The sequence below is a fragment of the Haliotis rubra genome, unplaced genomic scaffold (assembly GCF_003918875.1).
Source record: "Haliotis rubra isolate DU_JTF1 unplaced genomic scaffold, ASM391887v1 Scf15, whole genome shotgun sequence".
Taxonomy (NCBI): Eukaryota; Metazoa; Mollusca; class Gastropoda; order Lepetellida; family Haliotidae; genus Haliotis; species Haliotis rubra.
The window spans coordinates 2605581-2624484 of record NW_025765447.1 but is presented as its reverse complement, the minus strand read 5'-3'; the positions used below and the strand labels follow the sequence as shown (position 1 = coordinate 2624484).

General features: G+C 39.5%; 2 protein-coding genes across 2 annotated transcripts in view; one reads left to right on the top strand and one right to left on the bottom strand.

Annotated features, from left to right (window-relative positions):
• The window catches only part of LOC124270176 (integrator complex subunit 13-like), a 414381-nt gene that overhangs the window by 14819 nt on the left and 380658 nt on the right, over window positions 1–18904 (top strand). The window lies entirely within an intron of this gene.
• LOC124270177 (FMRFamide-activated amiloride-sensitive sodium channel-like) overlaps window positions 17955–18904 on the bottom strand; it is a 91085-nt gene continuing 90135 nt past the window's right edge. The window contains 1 exon segment of the mRNA XM_046705204.1: window positions 17955–18903. Within this exon segment, the coding sequence (XP_046561160.1) occupies window positions 18668–18903 (236 nt within the window). The 3' untranslated portion in view covers window positions 17955–18667.

The window sequence follows — 18904 nt, the reverse complement described above, 5'->3', positions numbered from 1 at the left end:
ACTCACTCACTCACTCACTCACTCACTCACTCACTCACTCACTCACTCACTCACTCACCCACTCACTCACCCACCCACTCAAATCTGTTCTTGAAGTCAACGTACATGCAAGTATTGTCCAGTGTATGTCAAGTAGACAACAGTAGTTCGGACACCAAAGACCTGGGTTCGATTCCCCGCTCACTCACTCACCCACTCAAATCTGTTCTTGAAGTCAACCTACATGCAGGTATTGTCCTGTGTATGTCAAGTAAACAACAGTAGTTCGGACATTGGTGTGTACTGACTATAATGATTGTACTTACCTGTCTGAGTGGCAGGAACAGGTTTGTGAAACACATGGTAGGTGCTTGTTAATGTTGTCTCGAGAACGGCATGTCTTTGATTGGCCTAATCTGCTCATATATATTTCAGTCTTTGTGGAATGAGTTTAAAGAGCAATGTATGTCAAGTAGAGCCAATAACCCAGTTGAGGGGCGGTGGGGTAGCCTAGTGGTTAAAGCGTTGGCTCGTCACGCCGAAGACCCGGGTTCGAATCCCCACATGGGTACAGTGTGTGAAGCCCAGTTCTGGTGTCCCCCGCCGTGATGTTGCTGGAATATTGCTGAAAGCGGCGTAAAACCAAACTCAGTCAGTCAGTCAGTAACCCGGTTGAGGAATGTGGTACAGTTATTAGAGATGTTTTGGTAGATATACTGAGGAAAACAAATAAGGTAGCACCACCGCATCGCAGTGTTCCTTCATCTAGTCCCAGATTTCCACCCACAGTGCAATACCAAAACTTGCAAAGTATACTTTAGAGCGTTCCCTTATTTGTTCCTTTCAGTATATATGGAAGATGCAATTTTCTGTTGGACCGTTCCGCAAAGCAATTGTAGCACTAGGTCTATCATAAGCCTTCTTATGGGAGGGACGACCACCTCAGCAGAAAGTTCACTTTATGTAACGGTCCAGATATGTTTTGGACAGACGCCAGTGGATCCTTGCAAGGCTTTGTGATGAAACTACGATGATGTGGTGATGACCTACGGATTCAGGTGCCTTTAACATGTTAAATAACCATTCCATCTTTGCGTCTTCTATTTGAAAAGAAAATGCACTGTACTGACCTATGTCCAATTTTCTCAACATGAACTTGAAAGCTTGTTTTTAGTGAGATTAATGGTGTTTTGTCAGAAGGATGGATGGATATTAACCTCAAGACCCCATAACCATGTGGGTGAAGACTTACTGCCCTTGAGTACATTGAGTCTTCTGTTTAGAACCATGTTATGATAGATCTACGTTTTTCTCGGACATTTATTTTCTTCTCCAATGTTTATGACAGCATGACTGTTGGCCAGAAGTAAATACTGTCCCAAAGTGAAAACGGTTTCTCCAAACCCTGGCAAGGAGTCGTCAAACACATTGCCTCAGTTCCGTGAACCAGGTAGTTATGCTGTGGTGGTGATGGATGTAGACACAGCCCAGATATATGCAGCTTCACAAGCATGATCAGCATGTATTCTGAAGCGCCATTATTGATGGGTCATCTAGGTATGGAGGGCGTCAGCCATGAACATATGCCAACAACCCACAATAGGTCTGAGCATGCTGATAATGTGATCAACAGCTGAAGAATACGGTTGCTTATGATAGTCGTCACACTGATTGGTTCTTTTGTGTGGGAGTGAGTTTTATGCCGCTTTCAGCAATATTCCAGCAATATCACAATGGGGACGCCAGAAATGGGCTTCACACATTGTACCCATTTGGGGAGTTGAACCCAGGTCTTCGGCATGACAAACTCTTTAACCACAAGGCTACCTCACCACACTGATTCTTTTATGAGTGAGTGAGTGAGTTGAGTTTTACGCCGCTTTCAGCAATATTCCAGCAATATCATGGTGGAGTATACCAGAAATGGGCATCATACATTGTACCCATGTGGTGAATTGAACCCGGGTCTTCGGCACGACAAACAAACTATTTAACCACTAGGCTACCCCACCACCCTAAATATTTTAGGAAACTGGAAATATGGACAATGACTACTCAAAACATGCACCTGAACACAACCAGGCCTCTAGCATTTTTAACCCGTGCATAACAAGTAACAGCCAATGTGATAATGACTTAAATGATCAATAGAACATATCTATTTAATGAAACCAAAGGGGCGGGGGGTAGCCTAGTGGTTAAGGCTTTGGCTTGTCTTGCTGAAAACCTGGGTTTGATTCCCCACATGGTTACAATGTGTGAAGCCCATTTCTGGTGGCCCCCACTGTGATATTGCTGGAATATTGCTAAAAGCGACGTAAAACCCAACTACATCACTCACTAATGAAACCAAAATCTCGATTTAGTAAAAGCGAAGTTAGCCAGCTGTGCTGAATTAGATAACAAGTGTTATCATACACAGTATTTATACATGTGGGGATAGCATGATTCACTCAGGAGTGAACTGCAATCTTGGAAATTGAGAATAAAATGTTCTTCTATCTCTTTCTATTTAAGATTATCTGCATGACCCTCAATATTTATACTGAGTATATGTTGGTCAAGTAGATAGTTCCTTCTGATATGATTGTGAGAGGATACTGACTCAGGACTCCTGTGTGGCCTCCTCAATGATGAAGAGCATCTTTTCTATAACCATGTAACTACACACGATATTGCGTGAATGTTTACCTAACAAGCCAGGTGCTTGGGTAGCTTGGATAAAATACCACTCTGAGATGCAACTGCTAAATTGTTTCACATTTTTGTGTTGTGTGTTGCATTGGTGCTATAGGAGTTATAGATACCAGCAGTGGCGCTGACATGTCTTGAAAAAGGTCATATTTTAGACAATGTTCAACTTGTAAAATTAGAGCAAATTGACGTGTTAAACATGTATTTGAAATGAAGAAAAAATATTTCTTAAAAGATTGACTTGTGGCTTGTAGTTTGACTTTGAGGCTATTTGTAATAGGTTTACAGTTTACAGCTCAATGAAACCATTCAAGAAAGCAAGTAATTCCAATAAGATTAGAACCTCCACTAACGTAGCCAACAATTTTTAGAAACGCTCCCTAAACGTGAGGGTCATGACCCTTTGACCACCACCAGCAGCACCTATCCCCCCCTACCACCACACAAACCCACCCACACCACCACCTACCCATTCCACCCACCCGCACTCATCCTGGAGCCAGGTAATTATGAGACATTTGCAATGCCACTCTGACCATTAACCACTGACTGTATTACATTATCAGACAGACAGTCGAGTGATCAACAGCATAGCATATTGTGACATGATGTGTCAACCAAGTCGGCAAGTCTGACCATCTGATCCCGTTAGTCGCCTCTTACGACAAGCATGGGTTGCTATTGACCAGTTGTAATCTGGATCTTCACGGGTAGAGACAAGCATGGGTTGCTATTGACCAATTTTAACCGGGATCTTCACGGGTAGAGACAAACATGGGTTGCTATTGACCAATTGTAATCTGGATCTTCACGGGTAGCAACAAGCATGGGTTGCTATTTACCGGTTGTAATCTGGATCTTCATGGGTAGAGACAAGCATGGGTTGCTATTGACCAATTCTAATCTGGATCTTCACGGGTAGCGACAAGCATGGGTTGCTATTTACCGGTTGTAATCTGGATCTTCACGGGTAGTGACGATGGGTTGCTATTGACCAATTCTCACCAGGATCTTCATGGGTCTTGAATCAGAGGACTGTGTGGGATGTTGTTTAAGTTAAGGCAGATTATTGCTGTCTGATTGAGTTTTATGAATTGAATGGATACACAATTGTAGCTTGGAGCAAGTTATGGATCAGAATGTACAAAAGAAAATAAATACCAAGACTTTTTCCATTTCATTATGCCGACACTAATGTGGCCTTGATGTTAACAAACCCCTGTCACTTGCTGCGAGCTCTTCTGAATCTGATCCATCAACCTGTGTTACTGGTCATGAGGGGCGGTGAAGTAGCCTAGTGGTTAAAGCGTTTGCTCATCAAGCCAAAGACCCAGGTTCTATTCCACCACATGGGTACAATGTGTGAAGCCCATTTCAGGTGTCCCCCGCCGTGATATTGCTCTAATATTGCTAAAAGCAGCACAAAACTAAACTCACTCACTCAGTCGGGTGTCCCCTGCCATGATATTGCTGGAATATTGCTCAAAGTGGCGTAAAACCATACCCACTCACTGCTTGTCATGAAACAAATTAGTAAACCATAACATAAAGGAAGTGGCCTAACTAAGATGGAGATGTGATAGCTGTACATGGCCGAGTAAGAACACATGTTACTACCTGACACCTACCATAGAGTTAACCTGTTACATGCTGCCTCAGGGCTGGTGGAGATTGAATTAGAAAGTGCTAATGGTATTATGTAAGTTGCATGTTTCATCTTCTATCACATATTAATCATGGTCATGCTTGTGCTGATCCCATCTTGATGAGCTAGTAATGGACACCAGATGGTTGGCAATGTTAGGGCTTCTCTGGAGGCTGCATCTGTAAGAGACAGAACCTGGGGGAGTCTCTCATCAATTTGTAGTATCAGCTTCTTGAGCAGTGTTCGAAGCATGTGGAACCTGTTGTAATAATTGTTAAAATCAATGTAATTCCTGACGGTTTATCAAACTTGACAATAATTTTGATTGGACTCGATTGTGAGAATTTTTCTTGATGTCCGCAGTCTCCCTTACACACTGCCTCCATCACACACCTTTAAGAAGATAATATCTCTTTCAAGAGGTTTCTCCCCTCAAACAGAAAATAGTGTACTTATATTATGTACTAAAAGCAAAACAAACTCCAAGATAATCAAGCTCCAAAATAATCAACCTCCTTGATAACCAAACTTGGAGATAACCAAACTCCATGATAGCCAAGCTCCAAGATACCACGCTCCATGATACCTAAACGCCATGATAGCCAAGCTCCAAGATACCACGCTCCATGATACCTAAACGCCATGATAGCCAAGCTCCAAGATACCACGCTCCATGATACCTAAACGCCATGATAGCCAAGCTCCAAGATACCACGCTCCATGATACCTAAACGCCATGATAGCCAAGCTCCAAGATACCACGCTCCATGATACCTAAACACCATGATAGCCAAGCTCCAAGATACTACGCTCCATGATACCTAAACGCCATGATAGCCAAGCTCCAAGATACCACGCTCCATGATACCTAAACTCCATGATAGCTAAACTCCAAGATAACCATGCTCCATGATAGCTAAACTCCATGATAGCTAAACTCCAATATAACCGTACTCCATGATAGCCAAACTCCAAGATAACCATGCTCCATGATAGCTAAACTCCATGATAGCTAAACTCCAATATAACCGTACTCCATGATAGTCAAACTCCAAGATAACCAAACTCCATGCTACCCAAGCCCAATGATAAACACACTCCTTGATAGCCAAACTCTATGATAGCCAAACTCCATGATAGCCAAAGACCAAGATAACCATACCCCGTGATAGTCAAGCCCAATGATAAACACGCTCCATGATAGCCAAACTCCATGATAGGTAAACTCCAAGATACCACGCTGCATGATAGCCAAACTCCAAGATAACCACACTCCATGATAGCTTAACTCCATGATAGCCAAACTCCATGATAGCCAAACTCCCACACTCCATGATAGCCAAACTGCAAGATAACCAAACTCCATGATAGCTAAACTCCAATATAACCGTACTCCATGATAGCCAAACTCCAAGATAACCAAACTCCATGCTACCTAAGCCCAATGATAAACACACTCCATGATAGCCAAACTCTATGATAGCCAAACTCCATGATAGCCAAAGACCAAGATAACCATACCCCGTGATAGTCAAGCCCAATGATAAACACGCTCCATGATAGCCAAACTCCAAGATAACCATACCCCGTGATAGTCAAGCCCAATGATAAACACGCTCCATGATAGCCAAACTCTATGATAGCCAAACTCCATGATAGCCAAAGACCAAGATAACCATACCCCGTGATAGTCAAGCCCAATGATAAACACGCTCCACGATAGCCAAACTCCAAGGTAACCATACCCCATGATAGTCAAGCCCAATGATAAACACGCTCCATGATTGCCAAACTCTATGATAGCCAAACTCCATGATAGCCAAGCTCCATGACAACCAAGCTCCATGATTACCAAGCTCCACGACAACCAAGCCCCATGACAACCAAGCTCCATGATAGCCAAGCCCAAAGATAGCTGACCCGTAAAGATCCGGGTACTTTTGGGGTTGAGTCCCATCCGGGATTCGAACCCACACCCTCAGAGTCAGGCACCTAATCGCCAGCACACAAAGTCAGACGCCTAGACCGCCTAGTGGAAGCCGCTGTGGCTGGACTCAGCCCCAAAAGTACTAGAATCTGTACTTTACTGAGAAAGTGTAATCCCAAATATAACATATGTTACATTTGATCACTTTCTAAACTGGCATTGTGTATTTCACACATCATTGTATCCCAATTGCATAGATCGATGTTCATGCTGTTGAACACAGGATTGACTGGTGGAGACTCGATTATTTACAGACTGCCAGCTGAAATATTGCTGAGTGCGGCATTAAACACCAACCAACCCAAGATGGCCAGGCCCCAACATAGCCAAGGTAATGATAATAATATTGTGTCCATTTATATAGCGTCAAACTCCACACCAGGTATGCTCATAGCGCTAATCCTGTCCAACATTACCAAGTCTCCAAAAGCCAAAACATAAAATAACCCAGCTCCAAGATAACCAAGCCCCAAGATAGCAGGGGGCATGGTGATGATGGGGCATTCTAAAGTGAAAATAACATTTATCTAGGACAGTCGGGCACAGTTCACCATATTCTGCTGCCTTCCCTTAATTTTGATTTACGGAAACAGGAACAGCCTTGTCAGATTAATCACAATATATTTGTTTTGAATGAGGTAAAACCAGTATTGTCTTCCCATTTTCCTCCCGCAGCATTGGGTGCACATACATCTTGATTGCCTCTCCATTCCAGGGAGTTATGTTTATGATGTGTTATCACATGAGGTACCTATACAAATAATGGTGAACATCTGTACCATATTACAAAGCACTCTAACTTACGACTTTGCCCAATAGATGAAATTCATCTTAATCACATAAGCTTAGCGTCTTCTCATTAATCATCTTAATCAAAGAGTTTTTTGACAGTTTTTCCCCCATTGATGGGATTTCTGATGATGTGACTTATAATGGGGATTAGTTGGTTACAATGACTGAACATTATGGATTTGGTTTAGGCCGTGATTGTGGAAGTATCTTCATAGTACTTCCTACCACAGAGTGAGCTGAGGTGAAAGAGGGTTTAATGTTGCATTCAAGGTTATAGCACTCATAGCAGTGTGTAGCTCTCTGTATGTGTATGTGTGTGTGTGTGTGTGTGTGTGTGTGTGTGTCTGAGTGTCTCTGTCTGTCTGTCTGTCTGTTTCTACTCATCCTGAATGATACCAGTTTCATATCGCTTGCCTACTAAGGTACCACACTTGCCACACTTAAACATGGCTGTCCGAATTAGGCAGAGCATACCGACCAATACTTGCTTTATTCCCAGGTGTCAGGCTAGGTAACAACAAGCACCATCATTTAACAATATCACATGCCCAAGCAGTTGACAATATCACATGCCCAGGCAGTTAACAATATCACATGCCCAGGCAGTTGACAACATCACATGCCCAGGCAGTTGACAACATCACATGCCCAGGCAGTTAACAATACCACATGCCCAGGCAGTTGACAACATCACATGCCCAGGCAGTTGACAACATCACATGCCCAGGCAGTTGACAATACCACATGCCCAGGCAGTTGACAATACCACATGCCCAGGCAGTTGACAATATCACATGCCCAGGCAGTTAACAATACCACATGCCCAGGCAGTTGACAACATCACATGCCCAGGCAGTTGACAACATCACATGCCCAGGCAGTTGACAACCCACTTTCAACTGTGGGCAGCTATTACAATTTGTCTACTAGATGATAGAGACAGTGATACAGCCCTCTAGTTGAGGCAGCTGCCACTCCAGGCCTACCAAAGAAAATTTTCCCACTGTGCAGAAAACATAACAATCAAACTTTTAAAATTTTAGTGTATGTTAACCTTAGTTTGATAGACACATTTCGAATAAAACATGCAGCAAGAGTCCAGGAACAAAAAACAGTTATACATATTGGAGAGACACACGATATCACCGCAGTTAATATAAACGTTCTTGAAAGACACTTTGAATAAAAAGAGTAAACTAGATTGCAAACATAAGTCCAGATGTGTAGAAAACTAACTTGCGTAATTCAATATGGTTTTGTTGACAGTCTGTTTCCATTGACTGATCATGATGAGAAGATGAACGAAGGTTGAGGGGTCAGTTTTTATGTACCTTCTACTAGGGTTTGTAGACTCAGTATAGCAGTGTAACGAATAATACTGAGCCTAAGTTTACTTAGACTGGTGGCAGTGGGCTAGCCTAGTGGTTAAATTGTTCGCCTGTCACGCCAAAAGCACGGGTTCGATTTCCCATACGGGTACAATGTGTGAAGGCCATATCTGGTGTCCTCAAACTGTGATTATTGCTGGAGTATTGCTAAAAACTGTGTAAACCATACTCACTTGTCAAACCTTGAACATGGTTCTTTACGCAATACATGGGACACTTCACTTTTTTAATGTCATTCATAATTGCTCCAAAACCTGGAGCCGATTATTGGTAAGACTTCTGTGGCAGAAGAATAAATACATTGATTTTCTGAACTTTGAGTGAATTTCCTCTCAGGATGGAAATGTCAGTTATGTGAAACATGTTGTCTATGAAGTATGATTATGATTACTTGTAATGATGTAAGTAGCAGTAATTTTATGCATTTCTTAGAAGTTATGAAAAACGCTTGTGCCCAACCCAAGCTTTTTGGTACAGAAGTACAACTTTAGTTGATAGAACCTTCATGGAATCTGTATGGCTCTAAGAGGTGTTGAGGATAAAATGTGTTTCTTGTCGTTTGATACTCGTGAAGATCCGGGGTAGAATTGATCTTCAGTAACCCATGCTTGTCGTAACAGGATCGGGTGGTCAGGCTCGCTGACTTGGTTGACGCATGTCATTGTATCCCAGTTACGTAGATCGATGCTCATGCTGTTGATCACTGGATTGTCTGGTCCAGACTCGCTTATTTATAGACCGCCGTCATATAGCTGGAATATTGCTGAGTGCGGCATAAAACTAACTCACTCACTCCTGCCATTTGCTTCATAAATTTGGGTCAGTTGTGTGGGTAAAGTATATTTTGATAATGTTATAGGTCTTGTATGTAAACAAATATATGGGCAGGCTGAATATATCTGTCATTTACTGACACATTTTGATGTTACTGAGTTTAATGAAACGAACAGAACATTTAGTGATGCATGATAATACACAGCTGTCCTGATGTACGATAATGTGTTACATTTGAATATATTTTTGTTTTATCAGAGGGACAGTTCATGCATACAAAGATGTGTGGTGATATATGTGATCCAAGGTGAAACCATATATGTGATTAAAGGTGAAAAATTGAATGTATTGGATAAGAGGTCTGTAGGTTGAAACAGTGTGATGAACAGCTTGAAGGTTTTGGAAAATAACCCGGGCCTTTTTTGTGGTTTTTTGGTTTTATTGGTTTTATTGGATTTTTTGGATTTTTTTTATTGTTTACTTTAAAATGTATCTGTGGTGTTTATTTTCACCTTAATGTTTTCCTGTTCATCATGGTGTGTAGCAAATTTATGGTTTGTAGGGGTGGTAGGTTAGTCTAGTGGTTAAAGTGTTCACTAGTCACACCGAAGACCTGGGTTCGATTCCCCACATGGGCACAATGTACAAAGCCCATTTCTGGTGTCCACCGCCGTGATATTGTTGGAATATTGCTAAAAGCAGCGTAAAACTAAATTCACACTCACTCACTCACTCACAATGACAGTGTTGTGTAAAATGTGTTTTAGACACTATCAAATGCTGTCCACAATCAGTATTAATGATACTGATGACGTATGAATTTAAATGGGTTTTTTTCCCTTTAAATTCTCATGAAGATGAAATCGATAGGTCAACACTGTGTTTACTTCGTCTTCTATGATGCTCTAATACCACAAAAGAGATGACAGTTAACATGAGGAACTACCCATGGGCTCTATCGAAGAAACCACATTCAAGCATTTTAATGACGTTCTTCATGACATTCTCTATTATTTGGCAGCTACTAAAACATTGTATTTCTTAAGTTAGCTTTACCAATTTGACATATTATATTTTCTTGCCTATTGCCCTTCATAGACTTCTTAGAAATATATGAAAACTATGAACTTTTAAAACCCTATTAAATCCTGCTTAATCAGATGGATTTTATGATTTTGACCACTTGTATAAAGGCAGCAAAGCTTTCACAGATGTAAATTCATTTGCAAGTAAAAATATTTTGCAAGTGATTATGAGGCATCCTTTTTGCATTTGTTTCCTTAAAAAATGAAAAATATGTTAGGCCTCATCAACTTACAGACTACTGTTCCTGGATTGGTGGACAATAGAGCGTGAAGGGCTTGTGTTGTATTATTATTGTCCGACACCAACAATAGTGTTTTGTTATCTACAGTTTGTGGTAATGATTAAATAAGTAGTGCGTGAAGCTAGTGTTTATTCGGGCCGCACTGAATAAACTATGAGGCAAATCAATATGTTTTACAAATATATAGTTACGAATATGAATATTTATTCATGAATACTTTATGTTTGATATCAAGAAATTAGCATAACAAACAAGTCATGCAATACATTGCAAACAATACCACTTATAGTATAATGACAGTGCCATGAGGGTCTTGGTAAAAAAACACAAATTATCCTTCTGCGTGGCTTGGTGACAACGATTAATGAATTGAATTCATGAAGGGATATGGTTCAAATATCTAATTACGTGAATGAATGGTAACAGGACGAGTGTTGATGTATATATTTTGATGGACTGACTCTGTATTTTTGTGTGTGGGATGTTTTAAGTGTACAACGGTACAACCAGAGTGAGAATAGATTCTATGCTTCCATAAACAGAATACTTCACATCAGGCCCCGATTTCTTGAGACAAACTTAAGTTTTTACTCAAATTTCAAACCGTGTTTGACAATTTAAAACAGCTGAATTTTTAACTCAACTGCATTTTTTAAATAAAAAGGCCCTAACAACTTAAGTAATGTATCAACCAAACTCAAATTGTCTACAATGTTTGGGTTTAATATCGATTTCAGTTTATTCTAGGAAATACAGTTTTCTGTGTTTTCTAAAATTTGAGTAAAAACTCTAACTTAAGTCAAAACTCAGACTTACGTTTGTTTCGAGAAATTGGGGCCAGTTCTTAACGTAACGAACGTGAACAGTCTCCACTTCAACAGCATTTGTGTGAATACTACTCAAAAATAGTTAAGCATAACCCAACTATTTCATATTACTATACTTAATCCTTCTTGCCTTAACTGTTTTGAGTAGTGTATTTTTCATGCCAGGCATGCAGAATCAAACAGGCTGATGGCAAATGTAATTAAAACGTATTGATCCGCTCAAAGTAATTTCTACTTTTCTTTCCACTGACCCAAACTAATTAGTTTGCACAAATCTGGAAGCCATAAATTCCACGTGTTACTATTTCATTTGCAGAAACCTTTTTACAGATAGAGTTCTCCACTTGCCACTGTTCCATGCAGTTTAATCAGAGTTTTGTTTTTTTTATCTTGTGTCTTATGTTGAGAGGCCCTCGTGCTTGAGTTTAGATGCCTGCCTGTTTCTTTGGGAATGCAGACTACAGGGAGACAATCTGCAGACCACAGGATTTGGTTGTTTGTTTGTTTGTTTGTTTGCTTGGTAACGTAACACTCAGCAATATTCCAGCTATATGGCAGCGGACTGTACAATCCAGTGATCAACAGCATAAGTATTGATCAACACAATTAGGATACAATGACATGTGTCAGCAAACCTGACCACCAGATCCCGTTGGTCGCCTCTTTCGACAAGCATGGGTTGCTGAAGACCAATTCTAAGCTGGATCTTCACAAGTCATTTTAGTAACCTGGCTAGCTATTCTCGAAACGATCTTCTTAGGCCCATTCTTAACACATTGGCTACTATCAAAGTTAAGAATTCTTAGCACTACGAACGTTTCGAGAATAAGGGCCACGAGCTAGTCCCTATATTAACAGGTAATTGTACTGTAATTGTACTGGTGCAAAGAAACAGGCAGATTGAGTCAAAACTCAGCATACATCCTAAAATATCTACTGATCTGATCCACATTGGAGACTCTAGTACATTAGTTTAAGGTCACAAGTTTTGTGTCTCACAGAGAGGTCTTCATGCAGTGCCTAAAGTACACAGACAGTGACGTCTCATTGGACAAGGGGTCACAGTTGACCCAGTCTTCAAAGCTCACAATTTGCTGAGTTGCCTCCCTTTGATTTTGGGTTTCAAATCCCAATTCGCCCCAATTCTGTTTCTTGGTTTGTCTAGGTACAAAGTGTTAAGTCCATTTCTGATGTCCCCCGCCATAATATTGCTGGATTACTGCTAAAAATGGCATAAAACTCCACTCCACTCCACTCCGCTCACTCACTCACTAACTCACTCACTCACTCACTCACTCACTCGCTCACTCCGAGTCAAGAATCACTTTTGGCTTTCCTTCTTACATTAAACAGACACGTTGTGATGTAACTTGTGTTCAAAGCGACATTAAACCCAGCTCAAACTCTAATTTGACAGAAGGGCCATCATTGTGACTTTAGTCCATGTATGCAGAGTTGTCCTATTTGAAGAATATAAAGTTCAATTTGCATGCTCATAAAGGTAATGAATACAAATATATTATAAATATCTGTACAATATTTTATTCCAATAAGACATGCATTCTGGTAGAGGACGTGTATACACTATGTGATGACGGAAACCACATGTCTTGGAGGCCCTGTTGAGATAGCGAAGTTCTAGAAAATGAAACAAGTTATTTTAATCAAGTCATTCTACTGAGAGAGGGTGGTTTTGATTCTTTAAAAGACCAGACCAACTTGTTTTTATGATTTTGGAAAATGCTGTATCAAACTGATGGTAGGCATGTTTTGCCAACGTCATTTGATATTGTCTGCCAGACAAACTGATCAATTTGTCCTAGTGCCTCTTGGCTTTTTGAACACAGAATTCTTTAAAGCTATCAAATAAATTGGTCTGACCTTAAAATTGTCAAAACAAGATCAATACACCACTAAAATAAGGCGAAGTATCACCCAATTCTTTCATATTGCTATAGTCATGACATTAACTATAGGAAAATGACATCCGCTGATCCTTAACTTATTTTGAGTAGTATAAGTTTAAAGTGTGAGTCATCTACTAAGGTGCTAGTTTTAGTCAACCACCCTTGAGGCTGAAGCAGATTCATGCTCGGGGATGGAAACTAAGCAAGGTCATCTGGAACCTGAATAATGGTAACGTATTGCAATACCTCCTGAAATTCACTAGCCCTACTCCCTTTAACATTAACAACTCTGATCTGGGCTAACGTGCTAATTTCCATCCCAGCATGATAATCCTGATATATAGTGAGCGGCATATAATACGTATTTTTATTTTAAATAAATCAAGAAAAAATTCTAAAAGTTGTGTCTTCAGGATTGTCCGGTTCCGCATCTGCAAAGGGACTGCTTGGATAGATGAACCACAATGTACACCTTTAACTAATGGTCGATGAATTACAAAGTTGTGTCTTCCAGAATAGAGAGAAAAACTAAAAAATATGTTTCCGCCCAAACATGGAACAATAACGCTGATCCTCACAGTAACATGGAAACTAAACACAAACTGGACGATGATGTCTATAACAGTAACATTCTTTCTGCCTTCTACTCACACCTTTGCATAAATTCATTTATAATACATGTACATGGAAGATATACACACTTCTAGCCCTAGCTCTTGCATCACTACCAACATTGGGTGTTAGAAGCTATGGCTAGATCTAACATGTTATAACATAGTTTTCAGCCGTATTACATGTATGTTACACAAAGAGGTTTAATAACACCTAATTCTTTCAGGACAGAATAACAATGGTAATATGAAGGAATCAGGAGTTCTTTTAATCTTTTTTTAGTAGTTTGTCAGGCACCAACAATTATTGTAGAGGACACTGGGAATATTATGTTGGTTTCTTGGTTCTTAATAATAATAAGTCATCTTCTATAGTGCACAGTCTCCAAACACCAAGTGATTGCTCGCGGCGCTCAATAAGAATCTGATTATTATTACCCCGGATAACCCGAGCTGCCTGTTAGGCGCTAGAAGGTTATAGTCACATGACTTCATCTTACCGGGTACCCATTTCCTGCTGGGTGAACAGAGGCAATATTAAACAAACTCACTTGCCTAAGGTGAGACAACATGTGTCACATGTGCTTTTACTGTGGGGCAGGACTGAAGTCATAGAAACTCTCAGGAGTCAAGCTGTTAAACACGGTCACCAATCCAAGGACTGTCCGAGCTCAACGTTGCTCAACTTCAACTGATTCATGACCTGAGCTCTGTGCACAGGACCACACAGCCACCGCTTCCATGTTTATTTGTGACAAAATCCTGCTTGTTTCATGTTAAATAAGAACAAGAGGAAACAGTAACATGTTGTATTTGGGATTACACTTTTTCTGTAAAGTACAGATTCTAGTACTTTTGTTGGGTTGAGTCCTATCCGGGATTCAAAATATAACATGTGTTACATTTGACCACTTTCTATATAAATGGCATGGTGTAATCGAAGAGTAAACAGGACAAGATGAATGTTTGTTTGGTGCTTTTGAGAGTATTATTTCACTTTTCTTCTCTTTTAGAACATTGGCAATTTTGTTTAAAAAAAAGTCTGACCTAAGTATAATCTGGCTGGTTAACATTTGAAAATAAAATATATAGAATTTATCCTAATTAAAGGTTAGGCACTCCTTGTTGTTGCAAAACATGTTGTTTTGAAAGGATATTCACAAATATGTGTCATTTAGGAGATCTCAGGCCCCTTTGGAATCAAACTGATCAACATCTACATAAGACAAACATCTACATATCTATGTGATTTCTCCTTGTATTATTAGTGGTAGTATTGAATGTATGACATGCATGTACTGTATTCCTACAACAACTTAGATTGACTTAGATTCCTTAATAGGAGCCAATGAGTCTCAAATAGTTTCTTTACCTGTGGAGTATGAATGCGTTTTCGAGTGCCATACTCTCCCCGAGTACAATTGCTACATTTTCCCACAAGACACAGCTGTGTAGAGTGGGGTGCACTTATTAAATAATGTGATTATTTTCAATGTTTTTCCAGATGCAACAACAATATCATGAAAACTTCACACTGCCAATACCATGTTGACAAGTCCTTACTGAATTACACAATTGTATCAGCTGAACGTTTTTGTAATCAAAATGACAAGAATAGTATTAGCATCAAAGGTGACTTGTCAGACTGTTCCACATGTCAGGCAGTAGCAGTCAGCTGAACTAAAGCACTACATGTTTGGTTGTTGATTTGAATACATATACTAAAAGTTCCATCTAAAGTAAGAACGTTCTATTCCAGGTTAACTAATATTTTCAGATATGATTTCTTCCAATTGTATAAAAAAATCACCGGTATTTTAGAAGAAAATATGTGTACTGCTGATTTTTATATCTAGCTTAGTTCATGGGAAAATACATCCAGCAGTTTAATCTCTTAATATAAAACACCCATAATCTCTTGATATAAAACACCCATAAGGCCAGAACAATTTTATTTCTTGTTTAACGGATATTTGTCCTCAGAAAACCTAAAGGGAGGATGGGATTTTTTTATTTTTTTTAATTCACCAGTTAAAGTAATATTCCTTTTAAATACTTAAAGTATTTTACTTTTGGCAATTTATGAAGTATATATGGGGCGAAAAACAATCTAAAAAAGTTCTTGTAAGTTTACATTTTTGGCCATTGTGAATAAAAATATTAGGATTTAATTTTTTGAGCAGGGACACATATTTTTTATATTTTGTTCGTATTCTTGAAAAAAATACGACCGGCGAATCCGTAAAACAAGAAATAAATTTGGTCTGGTCTCCACTCCTGATCTTTGAAGGGCATTTAGACGTGGAATGCATAAGAAAAGCAAGATATATGGATGTCAACTTCTTTATTGTGAATAACACGACATTTCGGAGCATATGTTGCTCCTTCATCATGATTACTTTGTAGTGCCTAATGTATATATATATATCCCCCTATACTCCTACCATTCCCCTGATGAAGTAGCAAGCATATGCTCCGAAATGTCGTGTTATTCACAATAAAGAAGTTGACATCCATATATCTTGCTTTTCTTACCCATAAACTCCTAATATAAAATACCTATAATCTCTTGATGTAAAATAATGCCAAGCAGAACAGGTATTACAATTCAAATACTAAATCATCATGTCTCATGACATTTTTTCTCAAATTTCCCAATTTTGTTGTTCATGTTTGTTTTCAGTTGTTCATTCAATTGAATTATCTAAGGAGATAAGTTGTAATTTTCTACTGCACATAATACTTGAAACATCTGTTTTACCAGCACAAGCAGCACATTAAGCTCACACTATACTCAGGAAAATATGGCACTGAAGAATTTCAGAGTTGTTTTCTTAATATGCTGATGAAAGATATACTGTTTTCATGATTGGCTGATACAAGATATATTGTTGGGCTGTCGGTGTGATATAGTCCAGTTTGTAAAAGGGCACCAGCCTGAGATTTGGGCAGTATAAGAAATATGACATGCATTCTTGGGCCTTTCAGGGGCCGCTGTATATCAGACTGGCCAATAGCAACTTCCAATACCTTACAGATGGAGTTAAGCCAGCTAATATACAGACCTTCAGATAAGAAAGAAATTTATTGCAAGGTTATGCATTTGTGACCAACGTGTAGGACTGGTAAACAAGATTCTGTCTCCGTGGATGACAAGAATCTTTGTTACAGTATGCTGAAACATGCGGAAATTGTGTGAAATGAGTTTGTTAATCAAAACATTCCTGTTATCTTTCTGTACCTTGTTGGATTGGAATTAACTTTGATACATCTGCACTTTTTTCTGTTTTTAATCTGAAACGACTTTGACCATGGTGCCTTCTGAAATGAAAGTGGGAAGTTTTTGGCCTCTAAGGTGTTGTCTTGTGGCATTTTGACCCTTACATGTACACTGGTGACATGCTTCACTGTTGGTGAATATGTGTTGTATTTACCTGTTCTAGTTAGGTGATGACATGCTTCACTGTTGGTGAATATGTGTTGTATTTACCTGTTCTAGTTAGGTGATGACATGCTTCACTGTTGGTGAATATGTGTTGTATTTACCTGTTCTAGTTAAGTGATGACATGCTTCACTGTTGGTGAATATGTGTTGTATTTACCTGTTCTAGTTAGGTGATGACATGCTTCACTGTTGGTGAATATGTGTTGTGTTTACCTGTTCTAGTTAAGTGATGACATGCTTCACTGTTGGTGAATATGTGTTGTATTTACCTGTTCTAGTTCTACTGTTGGTGAATATGTGTTGTATTTACCTGTTCTAGTTAGGTGATGACATGCTTCACTGTTGGTGAATATGTGTTGTGTTTACCTGTTCTAGTTAAGTGATGACATGCTTCACTGTTGGTGAATATGTGTTGTGTTTACCTGTTCTAGTTAAGTGATGACATGCTTCACTGTTGGTGAATATGTGTTGTATTTACCTGTTCTAGTTAAGTGATGACATGCTTCACTGTTGGTGAATATGTGTTGTGTTTACCTGTTCTAGTTAGGTGATAATATACTTCACTGTTGGAGAGGGTAATATATATTTGTTTATCTCGTTTAGTTAAATGATAACATTTGTAGAGGAGACGTCATAATAAATGATAATATAGTTGACAAAATATATATATAGATCTCTCCTCCAACGTAACCACTGACATCACATGTTGCTATGGAGAAACACCTTTGTTTATATGTACAAATATAGCACAGTTCCAAGCATGGGGCTTTGTCCCACAAACCCATTCTTGGCAGGAAATAATCCTCACATACACTGCCGGTAATATAATTGGCATGAAGTGTTCCACATTCACACCAATATTCTGAACACTCCGTCTATGAATCGTTAACAAGATACACACACTTGCTAGTGTTAATCCAATCACAGGTTACGTAACACACTCCTGTTGTCGGTTCGTCACAGGACGTCTAATCAGTCTTATTATGCTTTACACCAAGATCCAGTTAAACTCTCCCATTGATTCCTGTCTTTGTAGAAGATGGGAATTTGTGAAAATCATCCAAATGCACATATTGCATTCCAGAATTTAACAGAGAGGCTGTTCGAGACAACTGATCTTGACATTTCTTGATTTGTCCAATATGGCCATAATCCTTAAGACGGACCCTGGTACAACTCAGTTTTCCTTCGACGACATCCACTTTCAGAATTTTCAAATCCTTTGGAAGAATTGCCTTGTCTTTTGCCCTGAGCATTTAGTAAAGTCATCCATCATGGGATCCTAACTCGGTCAAACAGGAGACTCGTTGCGTCTGTCGTAATCATAATCGTGGTCGTGGTCCAGCATCCCATTGGAAACTGGATCATGTTCCGGCATCTTCTTCTCGGAATTAAAAAGCAGCAAAATTAATCTGGCAATTAGCTCCATGAGTTCCATGATAGTCAGTACTGAAATCCCCATCCACAGTCCCAGAGTGCCGCCAATATCGGCAAACAGATCGGCCAGGCCATACGCTGGCAGCTGGCG